The sequence below is a fragment of the Nothobranchius furzeri genome, chromosome 11, assembly GCF_043380555.1.
Source record: "Nothobranchius furzeri strain GRZ-AD chromosome 11, NfurGRZ-RIMD1, whole genome shotgun sequence".
In the NCBI taxonomy this organism is placed as follows: Eukaryota; Metazoa; Chordata; class Actinopteri; order Cyprinodontiformes; family Nothobranchiidae; genus Nothobranchius; species Nothobranchius furzeri.
In genome coordinates this window covers 57783035-57805196 of record NC_091751.1, presented here as the reverse complement: position 1 = coordinate 57805196, position 22162 = coordinate 57783035, and the positions used below count along the sequence as shown (strand labels likewise).

The 22162-nt window shown below is 44.9% G+C and overlaps 1 protein-coding gene across 1 annotated transcript in view; it reads right to left on the bottom strand.

Annotated features, from left to right (window-relative positions):
* Window positions 1-22162, bottom strand: part of LOC107384130 (semaphorin-6B) — a 46921-nt gene that overhangs the window by 23896 nt on the left and 863 nt on the right. The window contains exon 2 of the mRNA XM_015957204.3: window positions 335-458. Coding sequence (XP_015812690.1) covers window positions 335-455 — 121 coding nt within the window. The 5' untranslated portion in view covers window positions 456-458. The remainder of the gene's footprint in view (window positions 1-334; window positions 459-22162) is intronic.

The window sequence follows — 22162 nt, the reverse complement described above, 5'->3', positions numbered from 1 at the left end:
GAGAGAAACTGAGTAAATGTCACACTGGGTTTGAATAGAGAAGAAGGACAGAGATCCATCCCCATAATGTCTCCTCTCCCAATCCAAATAATCTGTCAGGCTTTATTGCATTTCTAAAAATCTGAAGCTATATACAGTTTCATCTCTTATCTGTGCACCTCGGTAGCTCCAATGCAGCTCCTCACCAAGGCTCTGACCCTTGACCTCCAATTTCCACATCCACTACAGAGCCATTTATGAATTCTGCACATACACCTGTGCTGTTACACACACACACACACACACACACACACACACACACACACACACACACACAGAGGCGAAGGACACGTACCCTCTACAGGGACGTAGCTGAGAGGACCAGGCTCCTCTGGGAATGAGCCATCAGCCAGCTGAAGCAGCAGGAGAAGAAATGCAAGGGGAGGAGCCACGGTTGTCATGGCAGCAGCACACATGCACTGTTAACAAAGAGAGAGAAAATAGAAATGGTTTCACAGTGCAGCTACTTACATGCGAGAGAGTGTGCGCATATTTCTATCGACATTTTTTAGAGATTTATCAGAGCGAATGAAACTGACCCAACAGGTTTGTGCTTCTGCTGTCTTGGATTCGGCAAAAGCAGCTCAGTGTGTTTCTGTTGTCTGCTTTCAGAAACTTGGTGTCAAAAATGTCTCTTCTCGTCAAACAAGAGGACTCTTGCAGTACTATGAAGACACACAAGGCAGGCCAAGTTTCTCTACACTGATGTTTGTGACCTAGAGCCTCCAAATCATGTGCAATTCATGGTTTTTTGTAGGTGCGTTGTTTGGTCAATGAAACAGCAGCAACTCAGTAAATAGGAGAATGTGCTGCAGCTAAATTGAAATTTAGAATGGGGAAGAATGAGGAAATGTATATGCATCACTACCTACAGCTACTAAAACAAACATTCCTTAGTGTCACTAAATTCAGCTCTTTATAAACGTTGCATAAAACGATGAGACAAAGAAGAGGTTTGTTTTGTGAAGTGTTATAAAACCACTGATTTACATTTAAGAGCTATTCTCTCTCATAAAAGCAGAGTTACTGTAGTTCTGCAGATGTGACATTTGCAAAGAGGCGTCCAGATAAAAAACGTCATATTCTGCATCGTGTGTGCATGTATGCAGCAATCAGAGGGCTCATTGCAAATGCCAGAGAGCTCAAATGAACTTTATTAACAAATCTCTCAACTTAGGGAGCACAACTTAGACATAAATAAAGTATTTTAATATTCAGATGTGTACATTTAGTCACAGTCATTTCCTGTGTAGGTTGGGAAATGGTAGAATGCCTTCTTCGGGTCAAGGACAAGAGAGCTGAGCCGGAAGGCAAAGCTCTCGATTTACTGGTTGATCTACGTTCCTACCCTCACCTATGGTCACAAGCTTTGGGCAGAGGCCAAAAGAATGAGACCACAGATCCAAGCGGCTGAACTTAGTTTTCTAGAGATAAGACGAGAAGCTTGGTTATCTGGGAGGGGCTCAGAGTAGATCTGTTGCTCCTCCACATCGAGAGGAGCCAGTTGAGGTGCGCTCGGGCGTCTAGTTTGGATGCTTCCCTGGTGAGATTTTCCAGGCATGTCCAACCAGGGGAAGACCAAAAGGAAGACCCAGGACACGCTAAAGGGACTGTGTCTCTCAGCTGGCCAGGGAATGCTTTGGGATTCCCCCAGAGGAGATGGCCCAAGTAGCTTGGGAGAGGTAAGTCTGGGCCTCTCTGCTTAGGCTGCTGCCCCCACGGCCCAACTCCGGATGAGTGGACGAAAATGGATGGATGACATTTCCAGTGTGTCCCATCCAGCTGATACAATTTCTCACATCCTCAGTCAGGTATTTCAGCTCTGATGTTTAACTTCCCACCAGCCATGCATCCACCTTTTTAACATATGAGTTTGATGATCTGCAGTGAGTTTTTCTGCTTTGTTGCAAACGAAATCCAAACACTCGTCTACCAAGGGGCTGAGAATCACTGTTTCTATTTGATCAGACTTGACTTTGGACCAGAGGCAGACTCAGAAGGATTTAGTCACGTTCCAAAGAATCGAACGAGGATATCTGAGCCTGAGGCCAGCACAGAGGATATTCACGGGATCTGCAACGCCATTAAGATACATCCTAGGAGAAACATAAATGTTTATATTGCATTTTATAGTTTCTTTTTTACTCCAGCAATCAAAAACCTAACCCTGCAAGGAAAAGGAATTGTGTTTCCCCCTCAGAGCAGGTGTTTGTGATTAAAAACATGACAATCAGACCAGCAATGATTGAAATCACTTGGCATAATGAACAAACTGACTTAAAAGTCAATCTGACAAAGCAAAATGTTTTTGTATAGATCAGAATTCCTCACAGCTATTAAACTGAGATAGTGGAATAATTCTGTCACATTGGAGTTATTGCTGGATTTAACTGAGAGACACACTATCAAACATGCTTGACCGTGGAAGCTTTTCTTTCCTCACTCAAGATTTCTGAGCGTGAACAATGCATCTTTTTGTAGTAAAAGGAGTCGTCTTTGGTGTGAAAATACCTCGAATGCTAAGACAAGAGAAAGAGAGGGAGAGAAAAATCTAAATGAGCAAAGCATGGAGGGTGGAGCACAGATTTTTAATCTCAGGCTTCAAACAGAACAGTTAAAATCTTGGAAAATTGTGAAATTCAATTGAACACAAATTAATCGAGAGGAAATCAGACTGAATAGTCTTCACTCTTCACCTTTCATGTACTTCCTTTTCATCATCAATCTATCTACCTGCAGTATCCACCTCCTCCCTGCATCCTTTTCTCTACCCCTCATCAAGCCTGTCTCCAGACTTAATACACACACACACACACACACGCACACACACACACACACACACACACACACACACACACACACACACACACACACACGCACGCACGCACGCACACACACACACACACACACGTGTTTTCAGTAATAGTGTGCCAGGTAGACGTGTTTGTTGCTAAGGTGATGAGTGCTATTTGAAGCCCCCAGATGCATCGGGCTAATAGTAAGCAGAGTCACGCGTGTTGCTAACGCATCAGATCCAGACTGACAGGCTGTTTGTAGATATCAGAGAGGTGATGAAAGCTGGAGATGATACTCAGGGGGCACTTCAAACCAAATTGTAGCCCAGAGATTGCTAGTTTGACATAAGCCTTCTTCTCTTTAGAGGTATTGGAGGAGCCCCTGAAGGGGAGGCGGTGAGGGGGAAAGGGGAAGGCTCCTTTCATCTGACTGTCCACTGGGACTACTTGGGCTCAAATGGATCCAGTCCAGTTTCAGGGGCCGGCCTTGTTCATTATGGCTGTTGTCATGAGCAGAATCCAGAAACTGATGCTTAAAACCTCCACTGAAATTCTCCCATCACACGTGGACCCGATGAAATGATGACAGGAAGTAAATGAAGCGAACATTCCAATGAGATTAGCTGCCACACGGACAAGCCGCGCCACATTAACCAGTCACAACCAGACACAGTTTTAATGGCTTGATAAATAATGAAATACTGTGTTAGTCTCTGTTCTTATTGTTGTAGACAAGTACAGCACATTTTGTTTTATTTATTTCATTTACATTGGAAAAACATTGTAACCAATTATAAGAAAGAGGTATTTTTACTCCCTGTATATTTCTATTGGTCTAGTTTTTCGGTGGAACACAGTAAGAAAGGAAACATAGAAACACTGAAGTTAAGCATACTGGTTCCAATGCACCTAAAGAGTAATATACATTTACTTTTAACACAACAATAATTTTGTTTTGCTCTGTAAATTCAGCAAAAGTCTGAATGACTCAATGCTGTTCACTTAAGTTCAAAAATTCTATTGGAATTAACTTAAAGCTGCAACAGCACATCTGGGATACAAATGTGCTTAAAACATTTTTACATGACACTTAACAATGTTCTAACATAGTATAGCTAGAAATATACGGTGGGGGTAAAAAAACAATGATAATAAAGTGGTCCTCTCGCATTTGTCTAAAAATCTCTACCAGGTAACTTAGCTTGGACTGGGACTGGGCAATAAATTGAAAATGTATCGTTATCAAAGTTTCTGACTCTTATCGAGATATTTTTTCCCCATGTCGATTAATTTGATAGTAAAAAAATGAAAAGATGTGTGTAGGTTGGCAACGTTCATGTCCCTTTAGGAAGATGTACCACGTTGAGTCACATTTTTATACACGTGACAGCCCCATCTAATGGACAACTTTGTTTCTGCGCATACCTGTAGTTATCGTCCATTTATCTTTATCGAGGTGAAATCCTCAAAATATCGTGATATTGGTTTTAAGCCATATCACCCAGCTCTAGCTCAGACCAAAGGCAACCATTGGCGAGACCAGTGTTTTTCTCGCCAAACTGCCGCATTTCTCTGGGTCCTCCATTCATTACGCACTTGTGTATTTAGCAACAGAACACCGCTGGCGTGAGAGGTTCTCTGCTCAACAATATCAGAGAAAAGCCGTTTTTACCCGACAATGCTGTCAATAAGACATGTGTCCGATGTGTTGACGCTTGGAAGTGTGTGTCGGGTAACAAGGAAGATTTTTTGTGAAGCGCGTACCGAGGATTGTGTTGATTACATAAGCAGTGAAGTTCGAGGCCTTGTTGGCAGTCCGTGCCATGATTTAGGAACTGGCTCACAGGTTTGCGCCGAATTCGAAATAAAAGGGGCAGCCAAACACTGCTGAACCCCACATCGTGCTGTGGAAACCCTGTGTGCTGTTAGTTTCCTTTCTGTTTGGACCAGACCCTATTTTAAAAGGACAGTTCAAGACAATATTAAGAGTACATTGCCATCACAAGCATTTATTTTTTCATTTTCAATATTTATACTTTTACTTGAATCGCCCACTTGATGGCGCAATAGAGCAAAGGAGTCATCACAGTGTCTCGAATCAAGAGTCGACCAGTTGTATGGATGGCTGCTACCACTTCAACTTTAGAGTCCAAAAAAGAAAAACACTATTCGAAAACACAGTTAACAAAAGATGCTTGGACCTAGAAAACGGCGACTGGTGTTTAGTGCTCTTTCATGGGAGGGAGCTCTTGTTCGAAGGCTGCTTGTGACATGCTGTACGGAACGGCGCACTTAGACGCATGGTCGGTGGCTTAGTTTGTTCAGGAGGGGTGTTTGGAGTGTCGACCGACGGCCTGTACAGGTCCAGTACCTCGGTGCTCCGATACTGCTCCTGTTGAAACGTTTCGGAGGGCATGGGTCGGAAGACGGGTGGTGGGCCGCTCCACAGGTGGAGAGTAGAGGAAGTGCTAAGAGGGACCGTGGGGATTTGTCACCAGATGTTGTGGTGGGGGATGATTTGGTTAAGCTTTGTCAGACGGGTGGAGTTGGTGCGTTGAGTTTGGTATTTCGCTTGAGGGCTTCGGACGGGGGAGGATTTTCTTCCACCAGTCCTCTTTGGTTATCGAAGGTGATAAAGGAGGGGATTGGGCATGTGGTGGATGCTGCTGTTATGCCGGGTGGGGTTTTGTCTGTGATTTGTCGCATGGAGGCTCAGCGTGATAGGTCGCTTAAGCTCAAACGGTTTTTGGACGTGGAGGTTGTTGTGTCAGTTCACGAAGTGGCTTTGGGGTTCAGGGGGTGGTTTGTAACGTTCTTAACGACATTTCGGAGGCTGAGCTGCTGAGCGGGTTGAAAGGGGGTATGGTGACGGTGGTGCGAAGGTTGGGCTTTAATGCTCGGGGGTCCACCCCTTTGTTGTCGTCTTTTGGTGACACGGCATTGCCTGACTGTGTTATGCTGGTCTATTTGAGCTATTCTGTTTGATCTTTTGAGAAGCCTCCTTTGCGTTGTTTTCGGTGTGAGAAATTCTGGCATGTGGCTAATGTGTGTGTAGAGGCCAGGAGATGCCGGAGGTGTGAGGGCGATCATGAGGGTCGTCAGTGTGGGGAGGAACTGTGCTGCGTGAATTGTGGCGGGGGGCATCAGGCTGCTTTCAGGGGCTGTGTGTTCTATCGACAAGCTGTAGTAGTGGAATCTTATCGGTCTGAGAATCGGGTGTCCTACGCTGAAGCGGTGCGTCGGATGAGCGGGGTGGTGGTGAGGAGGTTGTAGGAGCTGGTCCACGATAGGGCCCGCACGACTTAAATTTTTTTTTAAAGTCGACTGTCAAGTAATGAAAATCGAGTCGACTTTGACTAGTCGCTGATGACGTCATACACCTGAAGCGGGGGGGTGGGGGTGGGGGGTGGGGGTCGCTGGAATTTTTGACAATTAAAATTGAGCCCACATTTTCAAAGTTAAACACATCTCTTTTAACAGCGGTAGTTTCTGCATCTATACTGCTCCACTTCAGTTCTCTCCCCCCTCCCCATGCGCAGTGCGCCTGCAGCCTCTCAGAGTTGCTGCTGCTCTAAACATGAAAATAATTATTTCATTTTCTGTTCCTCACTTCTGATTACCTTCAGTGGTGTCTGTTTGTTGCAACCACCAGGTACAAAAACTAACTTATTTTTATTTGACTATTTTTCTGTCCTGTCTGTTTATTATCTTCCTGCATCTCCTCTCAATCCTAAAGAAAAACGGCTACCTGGGTTCATATATATTCACCTCATGAGTTACCTTTGAACTACAGTTCTAATTGATCTACCGACCGCTAAAACAGCGGAGTGCACGCTACTCGCCGACCGTATCAGTGAGGTGAAGTTATTGGAGGACAAAATAGGTGATGTGCCCCACTCCACAACAGCGAAACGCATCAGGCACAAATAAAAGACAGAAAACATCAAAGGAAATGAGTCGACATGAACGATCGCGTGTTAAATTTGTTTTTGAGGTGGCGACAACTAATTTGATGTTACTGTGGCCGTGCTCAGGACGCAGATGTCTGGAGCGCGTCAGTGATCAGAGCTTTGCATGTGCACACTGATTAAGATTAGGATGGGGGTGAGGGGAAGGTTAAATTGCAAGAGGGTAAACGTCACAATTTGGTTAAATGTCCGTTTTACGGCGGGCGTCAGTACCAACGCTCTGGCACAGCGCGTTGCCTCCCGATGCGCAGCGGCTCGTCACCTGCTGTCTTTTCTGAGGACTGCATCTTGTCGCTCATTATCACGTGACAGCGACTAGTCGCTGAAAGGCATAAAAAGTCACTACAGAGCAGTGAAGTTGACTAGTTCATACAGCCCCTAGTCCACGATGCGGGGCTCAGTCAGCTGGGGGGAGGATCGCTGAGACGGGGAAGGCTGTGATTGTGGGAGATAAGAAGCGGTTTCTGGCCTTTTTGGTTGAGGCGATGTGGAGGGTGAAGATACAGGTGAACAGTAAGTCGGACGTGGCTAGGTGACTGTAGCAGCTGAACTCCAACTGGGATTTGCTGGTATGGATCCCAGGGAGGTTTGGGAAGCCTCCTGTACGCAGGGTCTGGGGGGTAGGAGGGGTCTTGGTTTAGTTGTGGAAAATGAAATGGGGATGGATCTAGATGAGGGTGGGGGTTGAGCGGAGGGCTAATCTTTTATGGTATTTCGTATCCTGCAGTGGAATGCTAGGAGCCTAGTAGCCAATAGGCAGGAGTTTAAGAAGGCCTTGGAGGACATGAATGAGAAACTGGATGTGATTTGTGTCCAGGAGACGTGGCTGAAACCTTCCTTTGATTTCAGGCTGTATGGTTATGTGTGTGAAAGGTGGGATAGGGTGGGTCGGTCGGGCGGGGGTTGCACCACTTTTCTCAGGGAGGGGCTGCATTATCGCCGGAAATTGGTGAACACGGTTCTTGAGTGAGTGGTTGTTGAGGTGTGGACTGATCGTAAGGTGGTGCAGGTGGTGAATTTCTACAACCCTGGTGGGGCATTAGATGGCCAGGCTCTTAGGGGTCTGATATCCGGAAGTTCTTCATCGGTTATCTGGGTGGGGGACTTTAATGCTCATAGTGAGCTGTGGGTGGCTTGTCGTACTGGTGGGAATGGCAGGGTGTTGGAGGATATGTTGGATGAGTCTGGGTTGGTAGTATTAAATGATGGCAGCCATACTTGAAGGATGTTGCTCGTCAGACTTGGACTTGATGTTAGCTTCGGCTAACTTGGCCACATTGGCATGTGGGTGGGAGGTATTGAGCCAGCTGGCTATGGGGAGTGATCACTGTCCTGTGCTGAGCATCTTTGAAAGGGGTGTGGTGGAGGGCTCTGGCTCGATGGCCCTTGGGCTTAATTATAAATGTGCTTGTTGGCCCTCGTTTAGCTGGGAATTGGAGGATGCTGTCTGTCAGCTGAGAGGGGGAGATGACATTGATGGCTGGTATGCTGCTGTCTCTGGTTGCGTGCAGTCTGTGGTGGAGGTCTATATTCCGAGGAAATGTGCACCTGTTGGTCGGTCTATGGTCCCGTGGTGGTCAGAGGCATGTAATCTGGCCATTTGGGATAGGAATAGGGCTTGCAGGCTGCTTAGGAAACATCCAGTGGAGGGTAACGCAATTAGGTTTAAGAGGTTGAGGGCGGTGGGTCGGAGGGCTGTGAAGGACGTGAAGAGGGCTGGTTGGCGAGATTTCTATAGCGGTCTGGGGCCTCATACATCTGTGCGATCCTTGTGGGGCATGGTCCGCAGGATGTCTGGGGAAGGGGTACAATGTGGACTTTCGGTGCGAGATGTGTGTGTGTGTGTGTGTGTGTGTGGGGGGGGGGGGTCGGTGGTGGGGGATAAGGAGAAGGCTGATGTGCTGGTTGCGCATTTCCAGAGGGTTCGTAGTTCGGCAAATATCCTAGAAGAAGACCTTGCTCTTAGACAGGGATTGCTGAGTGATTTTATGGGTGATCTGTGGGGGGATGTGGACGGCCAGACAGACTTGAATCTTTTTTTTTTTTTTGATGGATGAGCTTCGACCTGCGATCCGTTTTGGACAAGACACTAGTCCAGGGAGGGAATTGTCTGGGCTATCCACTGTTGCAACATGCGGGAGGTCTCTTCCTCGAAGAGGTCTTGTCCTTGTATAATACGGTTTGGGGGTTTGGACGGTTACCCGCAGAATGGCGACATTCGGTGATTGTGCCGTTCCTTAAACCGGGGAAGCCCCCTGGGGCCCCAGATCCTTATAGGCCTATTGCACTGACATCTGTGGTGTGTAAAGTGATGGAACATATGGTCTCCACACGACTGCTGTATTTCTTGGAGAAGTCTGTTTTTTTGCCCTGAGTCAGAGCGGGTTTCGTCAGGGGAGGTCCACGATGGATGCCATTGCCCCGCTGGATTTGGATGTTCGGAGGGCATTGGCGGACATGGAGGCGGTGTTGGCGGTGTTTTTAGACATTAAGGCGTATGATATGTTGTGGGTGGATGGGCTCCTGATGTCCCTTTACGTAGCGGGGGTACGAGGAAGGATGTTGCGCTGGATAGGAGGTTTTTTAAGGGGTAGGAAGATTCAGGTGAGGGTGGGTTCCACTCTTTCGGAGTCGGTTGAGGTGGACAATGGGGTGCCGCAAGGCAGTGTCATCAGCCCTGTCCTGCTCAATGTCTTGGTTAATGGGATGTTCATCTCCTTGGGTGGTGGTTTTGGTAGGTCTCTATTTGCCGATGATGGTGCTTTCTGGAAGCGTGTCCGGAACCTTCATTTTGTTTTTCACAAGGTCCTGGAGGGGTTGGATAGGGTGGTGGCCTGGGCTCGGAGATGGGGTTTTCTGCTGTCCTCGCCCAAGACCAAATTTATGGTTTTTGGTTTTAAGAGGTCTGTGCTGTGTGAGGGTTTGAAGTTAGGCGGGCACATGCTGGAGCGGGTGTTATGCTATAGGTACTTGGCCTGTGGTTGGATGACAATTTCACATGGGGAAGCATGTGTGTTTTTTGGTAGCCAGGTGTGGTCGTGTTCTGAATATCTTGCGTTGTCTGGCTGGTACTGATTGGGGGGCTTCCAGGGACACTTTGCTGCAGGTTTATAGGGGCATGATTAGATCGTCCTTGGACTATGACTGTCTAATGTACGGATCTGCAGCGCCTACTACTCTGAAGCTGCTTGATGTGTTGCAGGCTGCTGCCTTGCGGGTGTGTAGAAGGGTGTTTCGGTCTACCCCTGTGGATGCTCTCCTCATAGAGGTGGGTGAAACGCCATTGGAGTTCTGTTGCATTAACCTGGGGCTACGCTATCTGATGAAGGTTAAGGGTATGGGTGCGGATAGCCCGTGTTCGGAGCTGTTGGTCAGTCACTGGGAGTTTGAAAGGGGGAAGCGGGTGTCTAGGGGCGGTTTTCCTGAACAGCTGAGGACTCTGGCAGTGGGGAGGGGCTTCCTTGACTGGTCGGTTCGCTCCCATTTGATGTGGCCTGAGGATTCACCCAGACTACTGCCGGTCCCTAGAGTGGACCTTTCTTTTATGACTCGACCACTGGGTGGCAGGGGGCGGGAGCTTGTATGAATTTTATGAGAGTGGAGTGGGGTTCGTTTTTGCACCCCTTTACTGATGGCTCCAAGGATCCCGAGAGTGGTAGAGTGGCAGTGGAGTTGGGTGTCCCTCTCTTAGGATTTGGTTTAGGTCATCGCATAACGGACTATTGTTCTGTATTTGCGGCAGAGTTGGTTGCGATATTGTGGGCTTTGCAGTGGGTGGCAAAACATCGGCCGACGAGATCTGTGATTTGCTGACTCTGCTGCTGCTCTTGAGGCGTTGGTGGGGGGATTCTCCAGGTCTAGGCCTGACTTACTGATTAGGATCAGGTTGATGTTGCACGTGGTAGTTGGTTTGGGTTGTGACATTTGTTTTGTGTGGGTACCTGCTCACGTGGGGGTGGAGGGTAATGAGAGGGCCAATGCTTTGGCTAAGGGAGCGCTGTCGAGGTGTGGGGTGGATATAGAGGTGGGGTTGGGAACGTGTGAGTGTCGCTCGGCGGTGAGTCAGATGGTGTTTGACCTGTGGCAGGCCTCGTGGGATGTTGGGGTTAATGGCAGGACTTGTTATGATCTGCAGCGTCGGGTGGAGGTTTCTGGAGTTGGCCATCCTAGCAGGAGGAGAGACTCTGTGGTGTTGACGAGGCTGAGGTTGGGCCATAGCTGTCTTTTGGGGGGGGGGGGGGGGTGTCTCTTGCGAGTGGGGAAGCACCCTGAGGGTTTGAGCCGTTGTGGGGTGAAGGAAACAGTGACGCATGTTTTGCTGGAGTGTCCCGATTACTCAGTCGAGAGGAGGGCACTATTTGGGTTTTTGGGTTCTGTGGGGGTAGAGGTTTTTAGCTTGCGATCATTGTTGAGGGCGAAGAATGGGCGGTGTGTGGGCACACTGATGGCTTTCTTGCATCGGGTTGGTGTGTACGCGAGGGTGTGATCGTCGGTGTGTGAACAGTAGGTTGCTGTGGCAGCAATACGCCGGATTGACGTCTAGTCTGCCTTACAACCGAAGAAGAAGTAGCGCTCTTTCATTTCCTCTGGAAACGCAGGTTTCCTTTCAGGCAGGATGTGGAAACAGTGAAGACACCCGAGGGGAGGGGCAAGTATTCTGTGACCGTGTTTAAAAGCTAGCTTGTTTGCAGAACCTCCACAGCATGCTTTAGTTAGTGTCCTGCTTTAACCAACCTGGTTTTAATCAGTGGGTTATAGCAAATGGAAACTGTGTTGTTGTGCAATATGAAAAGCAATCTATATTAATTGGCATGATTACCTATTTAGCTTTAAAGTGACATGATTAGACTGTAGCTTATTTAGAGAAGTTTGAAAATTTAATTTTGTTGTTTAAATACAGTGAAACAAGTCCACGTTCACCATAAAAAGGTCATTTTAAGCATTTCTTTGAGAAGAAAACAGATAAATGAAGAAAGCAACATCAAAGTTCCACTGGAAAAGGTGCAAACAGAACCCAATAACTGCAAATCTGGGACATTTTCTATGAACAAAACAAACAAAAGCCCAAAAGCATACAATGTTAGGCTGACAGCAGTCTTTTACTGTAATTCTTACAAAATAAATATTAAAAAGGTGTTCAAATCTGCTCAATTTAACCAAATTATGAACATTATTCCTTTGAAAAATAAACACAAAAAAACTGTGCATGCATTTAGATTTTGACTGTTCTGTTTGGAGCTTTGTTTATTCAAAGCGGAGACCATAAATAGCACAAGTCAGTGACTCCTGTCTGCTTTGGATCAAATTTAAATCTTCTCTCTTCCATGTAAATGTAAATTAGTTCCAGGTTTTAGCTCTAGTTTATTTACATAGTACTTATTTTTGCTGCAGCAGGTTGAAATGCATATTAAGTCAATAATGATTTATTTTAACCAAGCTTTTCTGGAACTCCCTAGCCCTCGGTTCAGGTACAGGCGCTGGTGGTCTCACTCATTCTCGGTGGCAGCCCCTCCACAGGCGTCAAACTCTGGTTCTCAAGGGCCGCCATCCCACAAGTTTTAGTGCTTTACCTGTTTCAACACACCTGATTTCAATCAGCAGGCAATTAACAGGCTTCTGGAGAGCTTAATGAGCTGCTGCACAGGTGATTCAACTTTGTTGGAACAGGGAAACCACGAAAAGATGCCAGCCCTCGAGGACTGGAGTTTGACACCCCGGCGGGCCTGCTCCTATGCTCTGGAATAAACTTCTCACAGATCTGCCTCTTACTGCAGACTAGCCACAATTTAAAAGTCAACAAAAAACCACCTTTTCTGACTTTTTATCAATAACATTTTTTACTCGGTAAGTTTAACATTTTCAAACAGGCCTTGTCATCAAATGAGTTCTGAAAAGGTGGTGTGCTTTTTTTTCTTAAAGGCGTAGTTCACTCCATACCATACCAATGTATTCACTTGCTTGAACAATACATTTACATGGTCTCGAGTAGGAATGAATGCCTTGCAAGTTGTAAGCTGGGGAAAAAAAGCTCCGGTGCACCTGTTTCAGAAAGTAGAAGTGAGAAACATCAGAAGTTTTGGAGTCTTATTTCCTGATATTTGGACATTTCGCCTCTGATTGGCTAACAGTAATGCAGCTTTACCACTGACTCCATATCCTTTGCAACATTGATGTTTTATCTCCACAAATAACTCAAGCCTGGAGGAGTTCTGTTGTGTGGTGGAGTTGCTAATGCCAAGGGTGAGCTTCTACTAGTCGAGACGTTCTCTGCTGTTTCCCGGATGCTAAACTAACAGCAACCTTCCCCGTCGTGAGTCAAGATGGGTGAGTTAATGAGTGTTAAGTGACAGTGTGACGTAGATCTGTCAGGATTTTCAAATCCCAGCATTTCACTGTCTAGTTTCTATCAGACACTAGTGCAGGAGATTGTGTAGGAGACTATTTCCATGTTCAGGTTGCATGAAAAACTGATGAGTGACTGATTGTAATCAGAAATAAGATTACAGAAATAGTTTTCCAGTGTTCCACAACTTTAATTTGAAATTCTGTAGCCTCATCCTTTTAGCTTTGGGCCTTAAAGTTCGTCGCTACGTTTCTTATTGCTATCTTGTTTTATATTTACGTATTTTTGTCTTTATTTTTTACGTAAAGCACTTTGGTCACCTTCCCTCGTGGTTTAAAGCGCTCTATAAATGCACTTGATTGATTTATTGTTTAAATTAATCAAACTGCTTTATTCTCACAGTGCATCTACAAGGTGTTAGAATAAAGAAGATAATATCTAAAGTGGTAGTAAGAGTAAAATACATGAACTATGTGTAAATATTCACCCAAATGTTTAAATTCCAACACTGAAACACAAAAAGGAGAGAATCAGAGATTTTTTTTTTTTACTAAAAAAAAAAGCTTTTGTTCTGGTAACAAATGAGTTTGAACTCAGAAAAACTTGTTCTTAGCTGTCTCACACAGAAACACTCTTGCAAACTGCATGTGCAACACAGAAAACTCCTTGGGTCGATATCCTCCTCATTAGAGCGTGTATTGATTAAGCTTATTGATCCATAAGATAAACCATCAAATCTGGGTTAAGGCCAACATTTTAAAACTCTGCTGCTGTCCGGAGCTGTGGCTGAAGCGCTGTTTTGGTTCCAACTTAAAAATAAAAAGGTGTTGTGCAGCGATCTGGTGTCAGGTTATCAAGGGCTCTGAGTTTTCCATGCTCAGCCAAAAGACGGATGACAGATAAAAGACAGGCATTGTGTGAACGACAGAAGCAGAGATGGCAGTTGCTACAGACTTCAAGCTCATCAAGCTATAAAAACCAGACCGATGACAGAATGAGTATCAGAACATCAAGAGAGGAGAGACGAGCCAGTGGGGAGGGGAGGGGCTGCCGTGCTGTCGGTGTCAGATCATGTTGGCGTGATAGGATTTAATACCGTGACACCAACACTGTTATCATGGGATGTGTGTAATGATCTCGACAGCCGCACGGCCTAATCTATCCTCGTCAGGCGACCAATTAACAAATCACCTGCTAACATCCACATCATTGGCCAATCAGCGGGTCATCCAGAGGAGAAAACACACCTGCTTTCACCTGGCACCAATGTGTGTCCTTTTCCTCAGCTGTGCTCCATTTCTGCAGCTACAGCTGATCTGGCAGGGATGATAAGGGGTGAAATGCATGCTGGGAGTACATATGTTTTTAAAGCAACCACCAATAAATTACATAAAGGTTTTCTACCTAATGAATATCTGTTTAACGTTTAGCTCTCTTATACCTGGATACTGCCTTAAGTGTATCTTGAAGATGCTCAAGGCATCTCTACTCCTGTAGCTGCTGAGCGGGATCAATATAAACTCTCATCCAACTAAACAGAGACAGGGAAGAAAAAAGAAAAAAACATCACCCCACATCCATACTGAGGAGCTGAGACATGAATGCAGAAGGCCTGAGCATTGATACAACACCACAAACAAAATCCAACCAAATAAGTGCAGGGATGAACCTCTGCTGCACTCTGCACAACCAACAATTAATCTGCTGATGTGTGAACATGCAAGAAAGCAAAGTAAACATGGACCCAACTCCTCTTAGCGCTGACATTTTCCTAACCACCGCATCTGAACTGTGTTTTCTGATGTCGGACTGGCTGTTATCAGGTCCACAGGCGGAATCTTTCTTCCTTTCTTTTCTGCTTGGATGCTGCAGCCACTCCACTCGGTGCCTTTGTTACCCTAGCAACCAATAGCCAAGCTCGGCAGAGATGTTCTATTGCAGCAGATGTAAAACGCGAGCTGGGTGGGTCCATACATGCATGCATGAGCGCATACATAAGCATATGAACACACCGCTGTGAGTTTTAACCTAGACAGATGATGATTCTTTATGAGGATTCATGAATATAAACATTCTGTAAGTCAGAAGGTGGGGGGGGGGGGGGGCTTTTTTCTGCAGTGGAGGGGGATGGGAAGGCTGGGAGCATTTTGTCTCCATAATTATCCACTCGCTGGCAAAATATCTAGTACATGTGGATCAATAGTTAAATCTTTTCACTAAAACACAAAAATCTACTCATTGCATGCATTTGTGTGATTAATTTAATAAGATTTCTGAGTCAAAACTGATACATGTCAGCAAAATAAATCTTAATTAAACTGCAAACGGTAAACCTGAGTCCTCATGTCAGAAGTATCAGTACTGAGGACGCCTTCAGTTTCAGTGAAATCCATTAGACTTTGTTCCCATTTGGTCCGTTGGGACAGTATGCAGGTTAAAGCCTGGAATAAAGCAAGATGGCCCGAGGGTAGAAACACAGACACAGACTAAACTGGGAGAAGTGGGTCACCTTGACACTTCACAACTTCACCCAGCAAATTCATTACAAGACTCACGACGGTTGGGAGTGAAGGTGGTGTTCAGAAGGAACTTGACAAGGAAAGTTCAAACTCTAAAAACATCCATCTGCAACATCAGGGATAATACAAGATGATGTCCCCGATGTTGAGCTAAACATGAAATGATGCAGTCAGAACCACACCAACATGGTTAACAATAAATGCAAACATAATTAAAGTATAAGTAGCTTCTACTTGAGATGTAGCCGTACCGGTACATGTAAATAGAGAGTCTGGCCCCGATCCATAGACAGTGGATCGTATTTTTTATGTGTTTGCAGTGGTCTGTAGGTCGCCAGTTTCAGCACGGAGAAAGTAGCTTTAGATGACAGATATTTGGACTTCTCGGTTGGCTAACAGCAACATGACTCTACCACTGACTCTGCTCTGCCACATGGATGTGTTTATCTCCACAGGTAACACAAGCCTGAAGGAGTTCTACTGTGTGGTGGAGTTGCTAAGGCTAATGGTTAGCTTCTACCAGCTGAGACATTGTCTGTTGTTTCCCAGAAGATGAACCAACAATAGCCATCCCCTTCGTGAGTCAAGATGGGTGAGTCCATGAACGTGAAGTGACATTGCGACGTACATCTGTCAGGCTTTTCAAATCCCAGCGTTTCACCTTCTGTTGTCTATCAGAAGCTAATGCAGGAGATACGTGTAGGAGACTTGTTTTCATGTTCAGCTTGCACGTTAAACTCAAACTGACCAATCATTTTCAAAAATAATAAGTAAAAAATGTTTATTCAGTGAAGAACCTCTTTAAAGGATCAACCTGTTTCATTTATACCAAACCATTACTGCTTCTGGTGGACTGGGGAACTCTACATCCAACATCAAATTCAATCTAGCCCATAAAAGCTTTCCATAAACGTGGGATTCACTCATGTATTACCACATATTTCCCTGATCCTGCATTAACAAACAAGCGATTGCCACGACCTGCCCCTGCCTTCCTGACTGTGTTCCTCTCCTGCCCTGATTAGCCCTTATTGTTCTTACCTGCCCCTTGTTAACCTGCCCATGTGTTCCTGATTTCCCTGTGTATTTATACCTCCCTCCTTGTGCCAGTCTTTGTCAGATCATTGTTGTTTGTCGTGTTGTTCTCATTGTTCCTGCCGTATCCTGTCATTAAACCTATTTTTACTTTATCCGTGCCTGCATTCCTGCCTCCTGGAACTCTCCACCACACATGGTCTGCCATCTCCACCCTTCACCATCTCCACCCTACACATCATGACAGCGATGTTAAAGCTTGCATTTTATCGTATCACTTCATGTTTTACAACTGGTTTGAAAATAAATTGGAAAAGTGGAAAATTGAAATGTTTAAACCGTAAAACATGTTAAAGTTCTGGCTTCTGATTCACAAAATAACAAAGGTAAAGACCAACAACATGAAATGATGCAGTCAGAACCACGCCAACATGGTTAACAATAAATGCAAACATAATTAAAGTATAAGTAGCTTCTACTTGAGATGTAGCCGTACCGGTACATGTAAATAGAGAGTCTGGCCCCGATCCATAGACAGTGGGGCAGAATCTCTTCCAAACTGTCTCCACATGCAAGTGGACAGCACTAGGACCAATCAGAGCATTGAACAACAAACATGTTCATCCTAAAACTGTTCCGACCACTGGTAAACCTGCTGAGACAACGGAGCGTGGCTAGACCGACATGCAGAGCTAAATCTTTTGCTACTGCTGCTACGGTTTGCTTAAATTTCTAGGCTACTTTAGATGTACCACTCTTATCTATTTAGTTTTTAGCTTTTCCATAGAGAAGTTAATGTATTAGCTACTATTTTTCAGCTACATTTGGTTTCTGGAGGTCATCTCAGGACCTCAAACTATTGTCTCATGACCCACAGTGAGGCCCTGACCCCTCCTTTGCTAACCAACTGAACAAATGAATATAAAACCTGGAGAGGGTTAGGACTAATGCATGTTTTGTTGCTGGCTAAAGAATAAAAATAACAATCTGTTATGAAACAAAGCATCATTTTTTTGTATATTAATCAATTTTTTCATATTAATTTAAGTAGAGGTGGCTGATAGCTAAAACTTCTTAAAAGAGTGCTTTTCACCCTTCCTGCTTCAGGCAGAACATTGAGCAGCCCTCTACAATATAGATGTTTATTAAAGATTATTTCATTTTATTATCTTTCCTTGTCAGCTGGCTCGATGCTAACATAATAATTGATGAATTTAAGCTGGTAAATGTTCAGACAAATGATCTGCAGCAATATTGTCAGAGCAACAGTTGGAACACGCTCTGATGGAATGGGAGCAAAAGCAAATATCTGAGAACGACATGGTGTCAAGACAATGAGGTTAGAGCGAAGAAGAAATAATAACACATGGATATTTATGAAGATTTGCAGCCTGTTTGAGTCTACATTAATACAAAGAGAGGTGGAATTACTGTGTCAAGTCTTTATCTTATTGAGGCGGAGGCGATGTTCCCTCAAGTGGCCGCCTGTCTCGTCAGAACTACTTTAATCAGAGTTAAGGGGGTCTGTCGTCTGCAGTTAAATATCTAAAATACTATTCAGTCTAAAGGGTCGTTTGTATGCTAATGCAAAGGTTACTTCTGCATACACCTTTGACACAGATGTTTTGCTGTAAGGTTATGCTCACAAATGAAAAACAAAAGAACAGAAACCAATTTGGTTGAAGTAAAAGAATGATGGGAGAAGAAGATGAAAAGTGGAAGAAGACAGATGAAGGTAAGGAGAGAGGAGAAGATACTAGAAGAGAGATATTCCCCAGGAGGGTGCCATAGGTAATTAAAAGAGGATGGACAGAGCTGGAGTTTTGCCAAAGAGAGCTCCAGCTCTCCTCAGACTTCTTCCTCAATCAGACCTTCTGCCTAAAGCCAAATTGCTGCCAGTGATGCGCACACACACACACACACACACACACACACACACACACACACACACACGCGCGCGCGAATCTGTGAATGCAGCGAGTTTTCAGCTCAGTGGATATGTGCATGCAGTGGGATAAACCACCCAATAACAGCAATCAAAAATATTCCTGGTTTGGGCAACAATGCAGGTAATGCATTCACTTCTGCTGGTGCACTGACTGAGACAACAATTCACAAAACACTAAACTCAGACATCACACACACACACAAACAGATACATGCATGCACACACACACACATCAGCATCTGTGCTGCTGTACAAAGCTGCAGCAAGGGCAAACGTTGCTAACCAGAGTTTGACTGCAGTAAGCACATATACATTCACTGCACAGCTCAGAGCTGAAGGCAAGCACATGAGTATGCAGTGCACACGCTCAGACACACTATCAGTATACACACACACACACACACACACACACACACACACACACACACACACACACACACACACACACACACACACACACACACTTGGGTGTGTAACAGCAATAAAGATGCAGTCTAATTACACAACAGTGACATATGAATCTGGCCAGCTTTTGTGCAGTCGATACTCTTATTTTGCTGCTCTCTTTGCACTGGAAGACCATAATAACCGTCCCCACGGGGAGCATGTTCAGCTCAAATTCAGCTTACAGATGAATTGTCTGCTGCTCGTTTTGTTTTGTACAAGATCAACTGTAATTGAAGCTGCAGCTCTATTACATGCATGTTTTTTCTGCCTTTATTGTTTCACTGATCGAACATCTACATACCCTCTATTCTTGCACGTCAGCATGCTAAATAGGCTGCACTCATGATTCGACATGGCATCCATTACCAAATATCTCCTACCCTGCTAGTGGATTCTTTTATCTTCCTATAGATGAAGGGTGAAAGGTAACTCATGTTGTCTTGTTCTTTGAGCTCTGTGATCACCACTCCAGGTAAATATAACTCCGAAGCCTGCTAAAAGGATCACAGCTCACAATAGGTGGTCTACATGCAGCAGCAAAGAAAATGCCGAAGAACTTGCTTGAAAACTGACATGCATGTCCGTGCACATGATGCATGCACACACATACACACATGCATGGAGACGACAGCTCCGCTGGGAGCTTTCTCTCCTCCTCGTAGGTATAATTGTGTTTTGGCTACGCTTTGCTTTGCTCCTCTCAGTTGTGACTGAGGCCCCAGATGAAAAGCTGCAATTAAAAGAATAAAGGTGTGTTTGTTGTGTGAGAGGGACGGGCGCAAGGAAGAAACGAGAGGCGAGACACACATGAGTCACAGTAAACCTCCATCTGGATATGAAATCAGCGCAAAAATCTCAGACACAAAGAACTCGGATCTTCCAAATCCCTCCGGCTAAGCTGCCATAACTGAAGGATGCGTTTAGCACAGGTGCTTGTGGAATTTGTTGAACAACAAAAGCAGCTAAATTAGAGCAGATATAGGCCGAGGCACACATAGCCCCACTCAGTTTGTGCAAAGAAGTAAAAAGTCAAGCGCCTTAGCAGTGGCATTTAAGAAAAGGTTATCTTGTTTGTGTGAATGTGTGTGTGTGTGTGTGTGTGTGTGTGTGTGTGTGTGTGTGTGTGTGTGTGTGTGTGTGTGTGTGTGTGTGTGTGTGTGTGTGTGTGTGTGTGTGTGTGTGTGTGTGTGCTTTAGTGAGAACACAAACTGGGAAGTCACTTTTTCCATTTAAAAAAAGAATATTATTATTCAAATGAGAAAACACATACTGTATTAGATCAGACGGCAAATTTAAAAAAGCTGAAAAATCTCCTGCGATCCAATTAGCAGTTAGTTAAAAAGGAGGAGCAGCTGCACGCAAGGCAAACTTTTAATGATCTCCACACACAATGCAACACGTGTGTGCATGCACACAAAAGATGCACGAGCACAGCATGCTCACAGATCAGGCAATAATCGGCCTGACCCCTGGACAGGGGGAGTCTCAGAGGTGTTGTTGAGATGATGCAATGGACAAAGCACGCTGTGAAACGAGCACACATGTTAGCACATTAGAGCGTGTGCTGGGATCACACACGGGTGAAAAAACGGTGTGTCTCCAGGAGGAATCAGAGAGGGCAGGGTGTCATAAAACCAAAGATATACGGCCACTTTAAAGAGCTGGAGAGGTGTTGGTATTGAAAATAACTGCAAGGTTTTATTGTAGAGTTTGTGTGTCTGAGGCAGCTAACTAAATCCACACGGAGCGTCCACTTCATCCATCTGAACATCATCCGTCTTGCGTTGAATAATTCACTCCTGGATCTGAAAAGCTTCACTTTAATCTGCTTTTCTATCTTTTATCTGGAGGGAACTGTTGGAAACAGGCTCCTAAAAGGCTCCAGCTGCAGCACACACACACAAAAAAGGTTTGTGCTTTACAATAACTCATGAATTGGATTCGCCCAATCAAAAGGAAGTTTGGCTGCAGGACGTGTGACCCTCTGGCCTCCCTAATCCTGCAAAGTGACTCCCCAAGGTTCTTTATCAAAGACCCTGCTGGAACAGGTCACCCTCCAGAAGCCTTAAATCCTCCCAATTTTCATTGCCCTGGAGGTCCTTGCACCTCAACACTCCTCTGATGTGTCGGTTTTATTTCAAAAGCATCCAGACAAACCTTATCACCAGACAAACAAGCCACAATGTGAAAAACACAGGATTTATCATCCTGAATATGTTGTGTTTGAATTAAAACAACACTATAAAAACATGATCTCTATGTTATTTTGCAAATTCTACATATTACATCAAGTCAGGCTTAAAAGGTGTCAATCTTTGCAGAGAACTAAATGTTTTGGTGCATCAAGGGCAAAAGAAGGCGATAAATTTCCAGACATCTGTAAGATCAGTGAAACGTTTATCCTCCAGCATCTTCAGCTTGTTTCTGTGCATTCAATATCTCAGTCTGTCTTTACTCTGACACTCTAATCTACTGTTTATTTGCACATTTTTAAGGGCAAAGTACACTATGGTTCTATCCAGAGCCTGAAACGACCTATTTGGAACAGAACAGGGTCCCGTGTGATTAATACAGCTCAGTGAAACTCCTAAAAACTCTTGGATTGTTTTACCTGCGCGTTTCTCTGCTTTAGCTTCTAATTAATGAAAAAGATTCAGATTTTTTTCTGTCTGTGTGGGGGCTTTGATAGATTTAGTTCAACTGTACGTTTGGGTGTTATCTTCACTTTCAAAGTGAGGTCGAGGGAAACAGAGGCTGCACCTGTTGTTCCCTGTGGTTGCTGTGTTGTGGGCTCAGCACCTGCTCACACGGCTGCTGTGTGGCTGTCTGTGTGGGCAACAGGGAAACCATTCACAGGCGCTCAGACTACCGCCTGCAACCCCTCTCCCTCAATGCTGGTTCACTCAGCCATTTCTGCACTATTTCTTTTTCTTTCTTGTTTTTTTTACACTTTCTGCTGATCCCCACACAGCCATGCCAGATTGCTTTCTGCCACACTTTATCCTTTATACCCTCAATCTGTCTAGCAGTGTTTCTGTCTCCCCAAATCTCATCCTCCTCCCACGTTT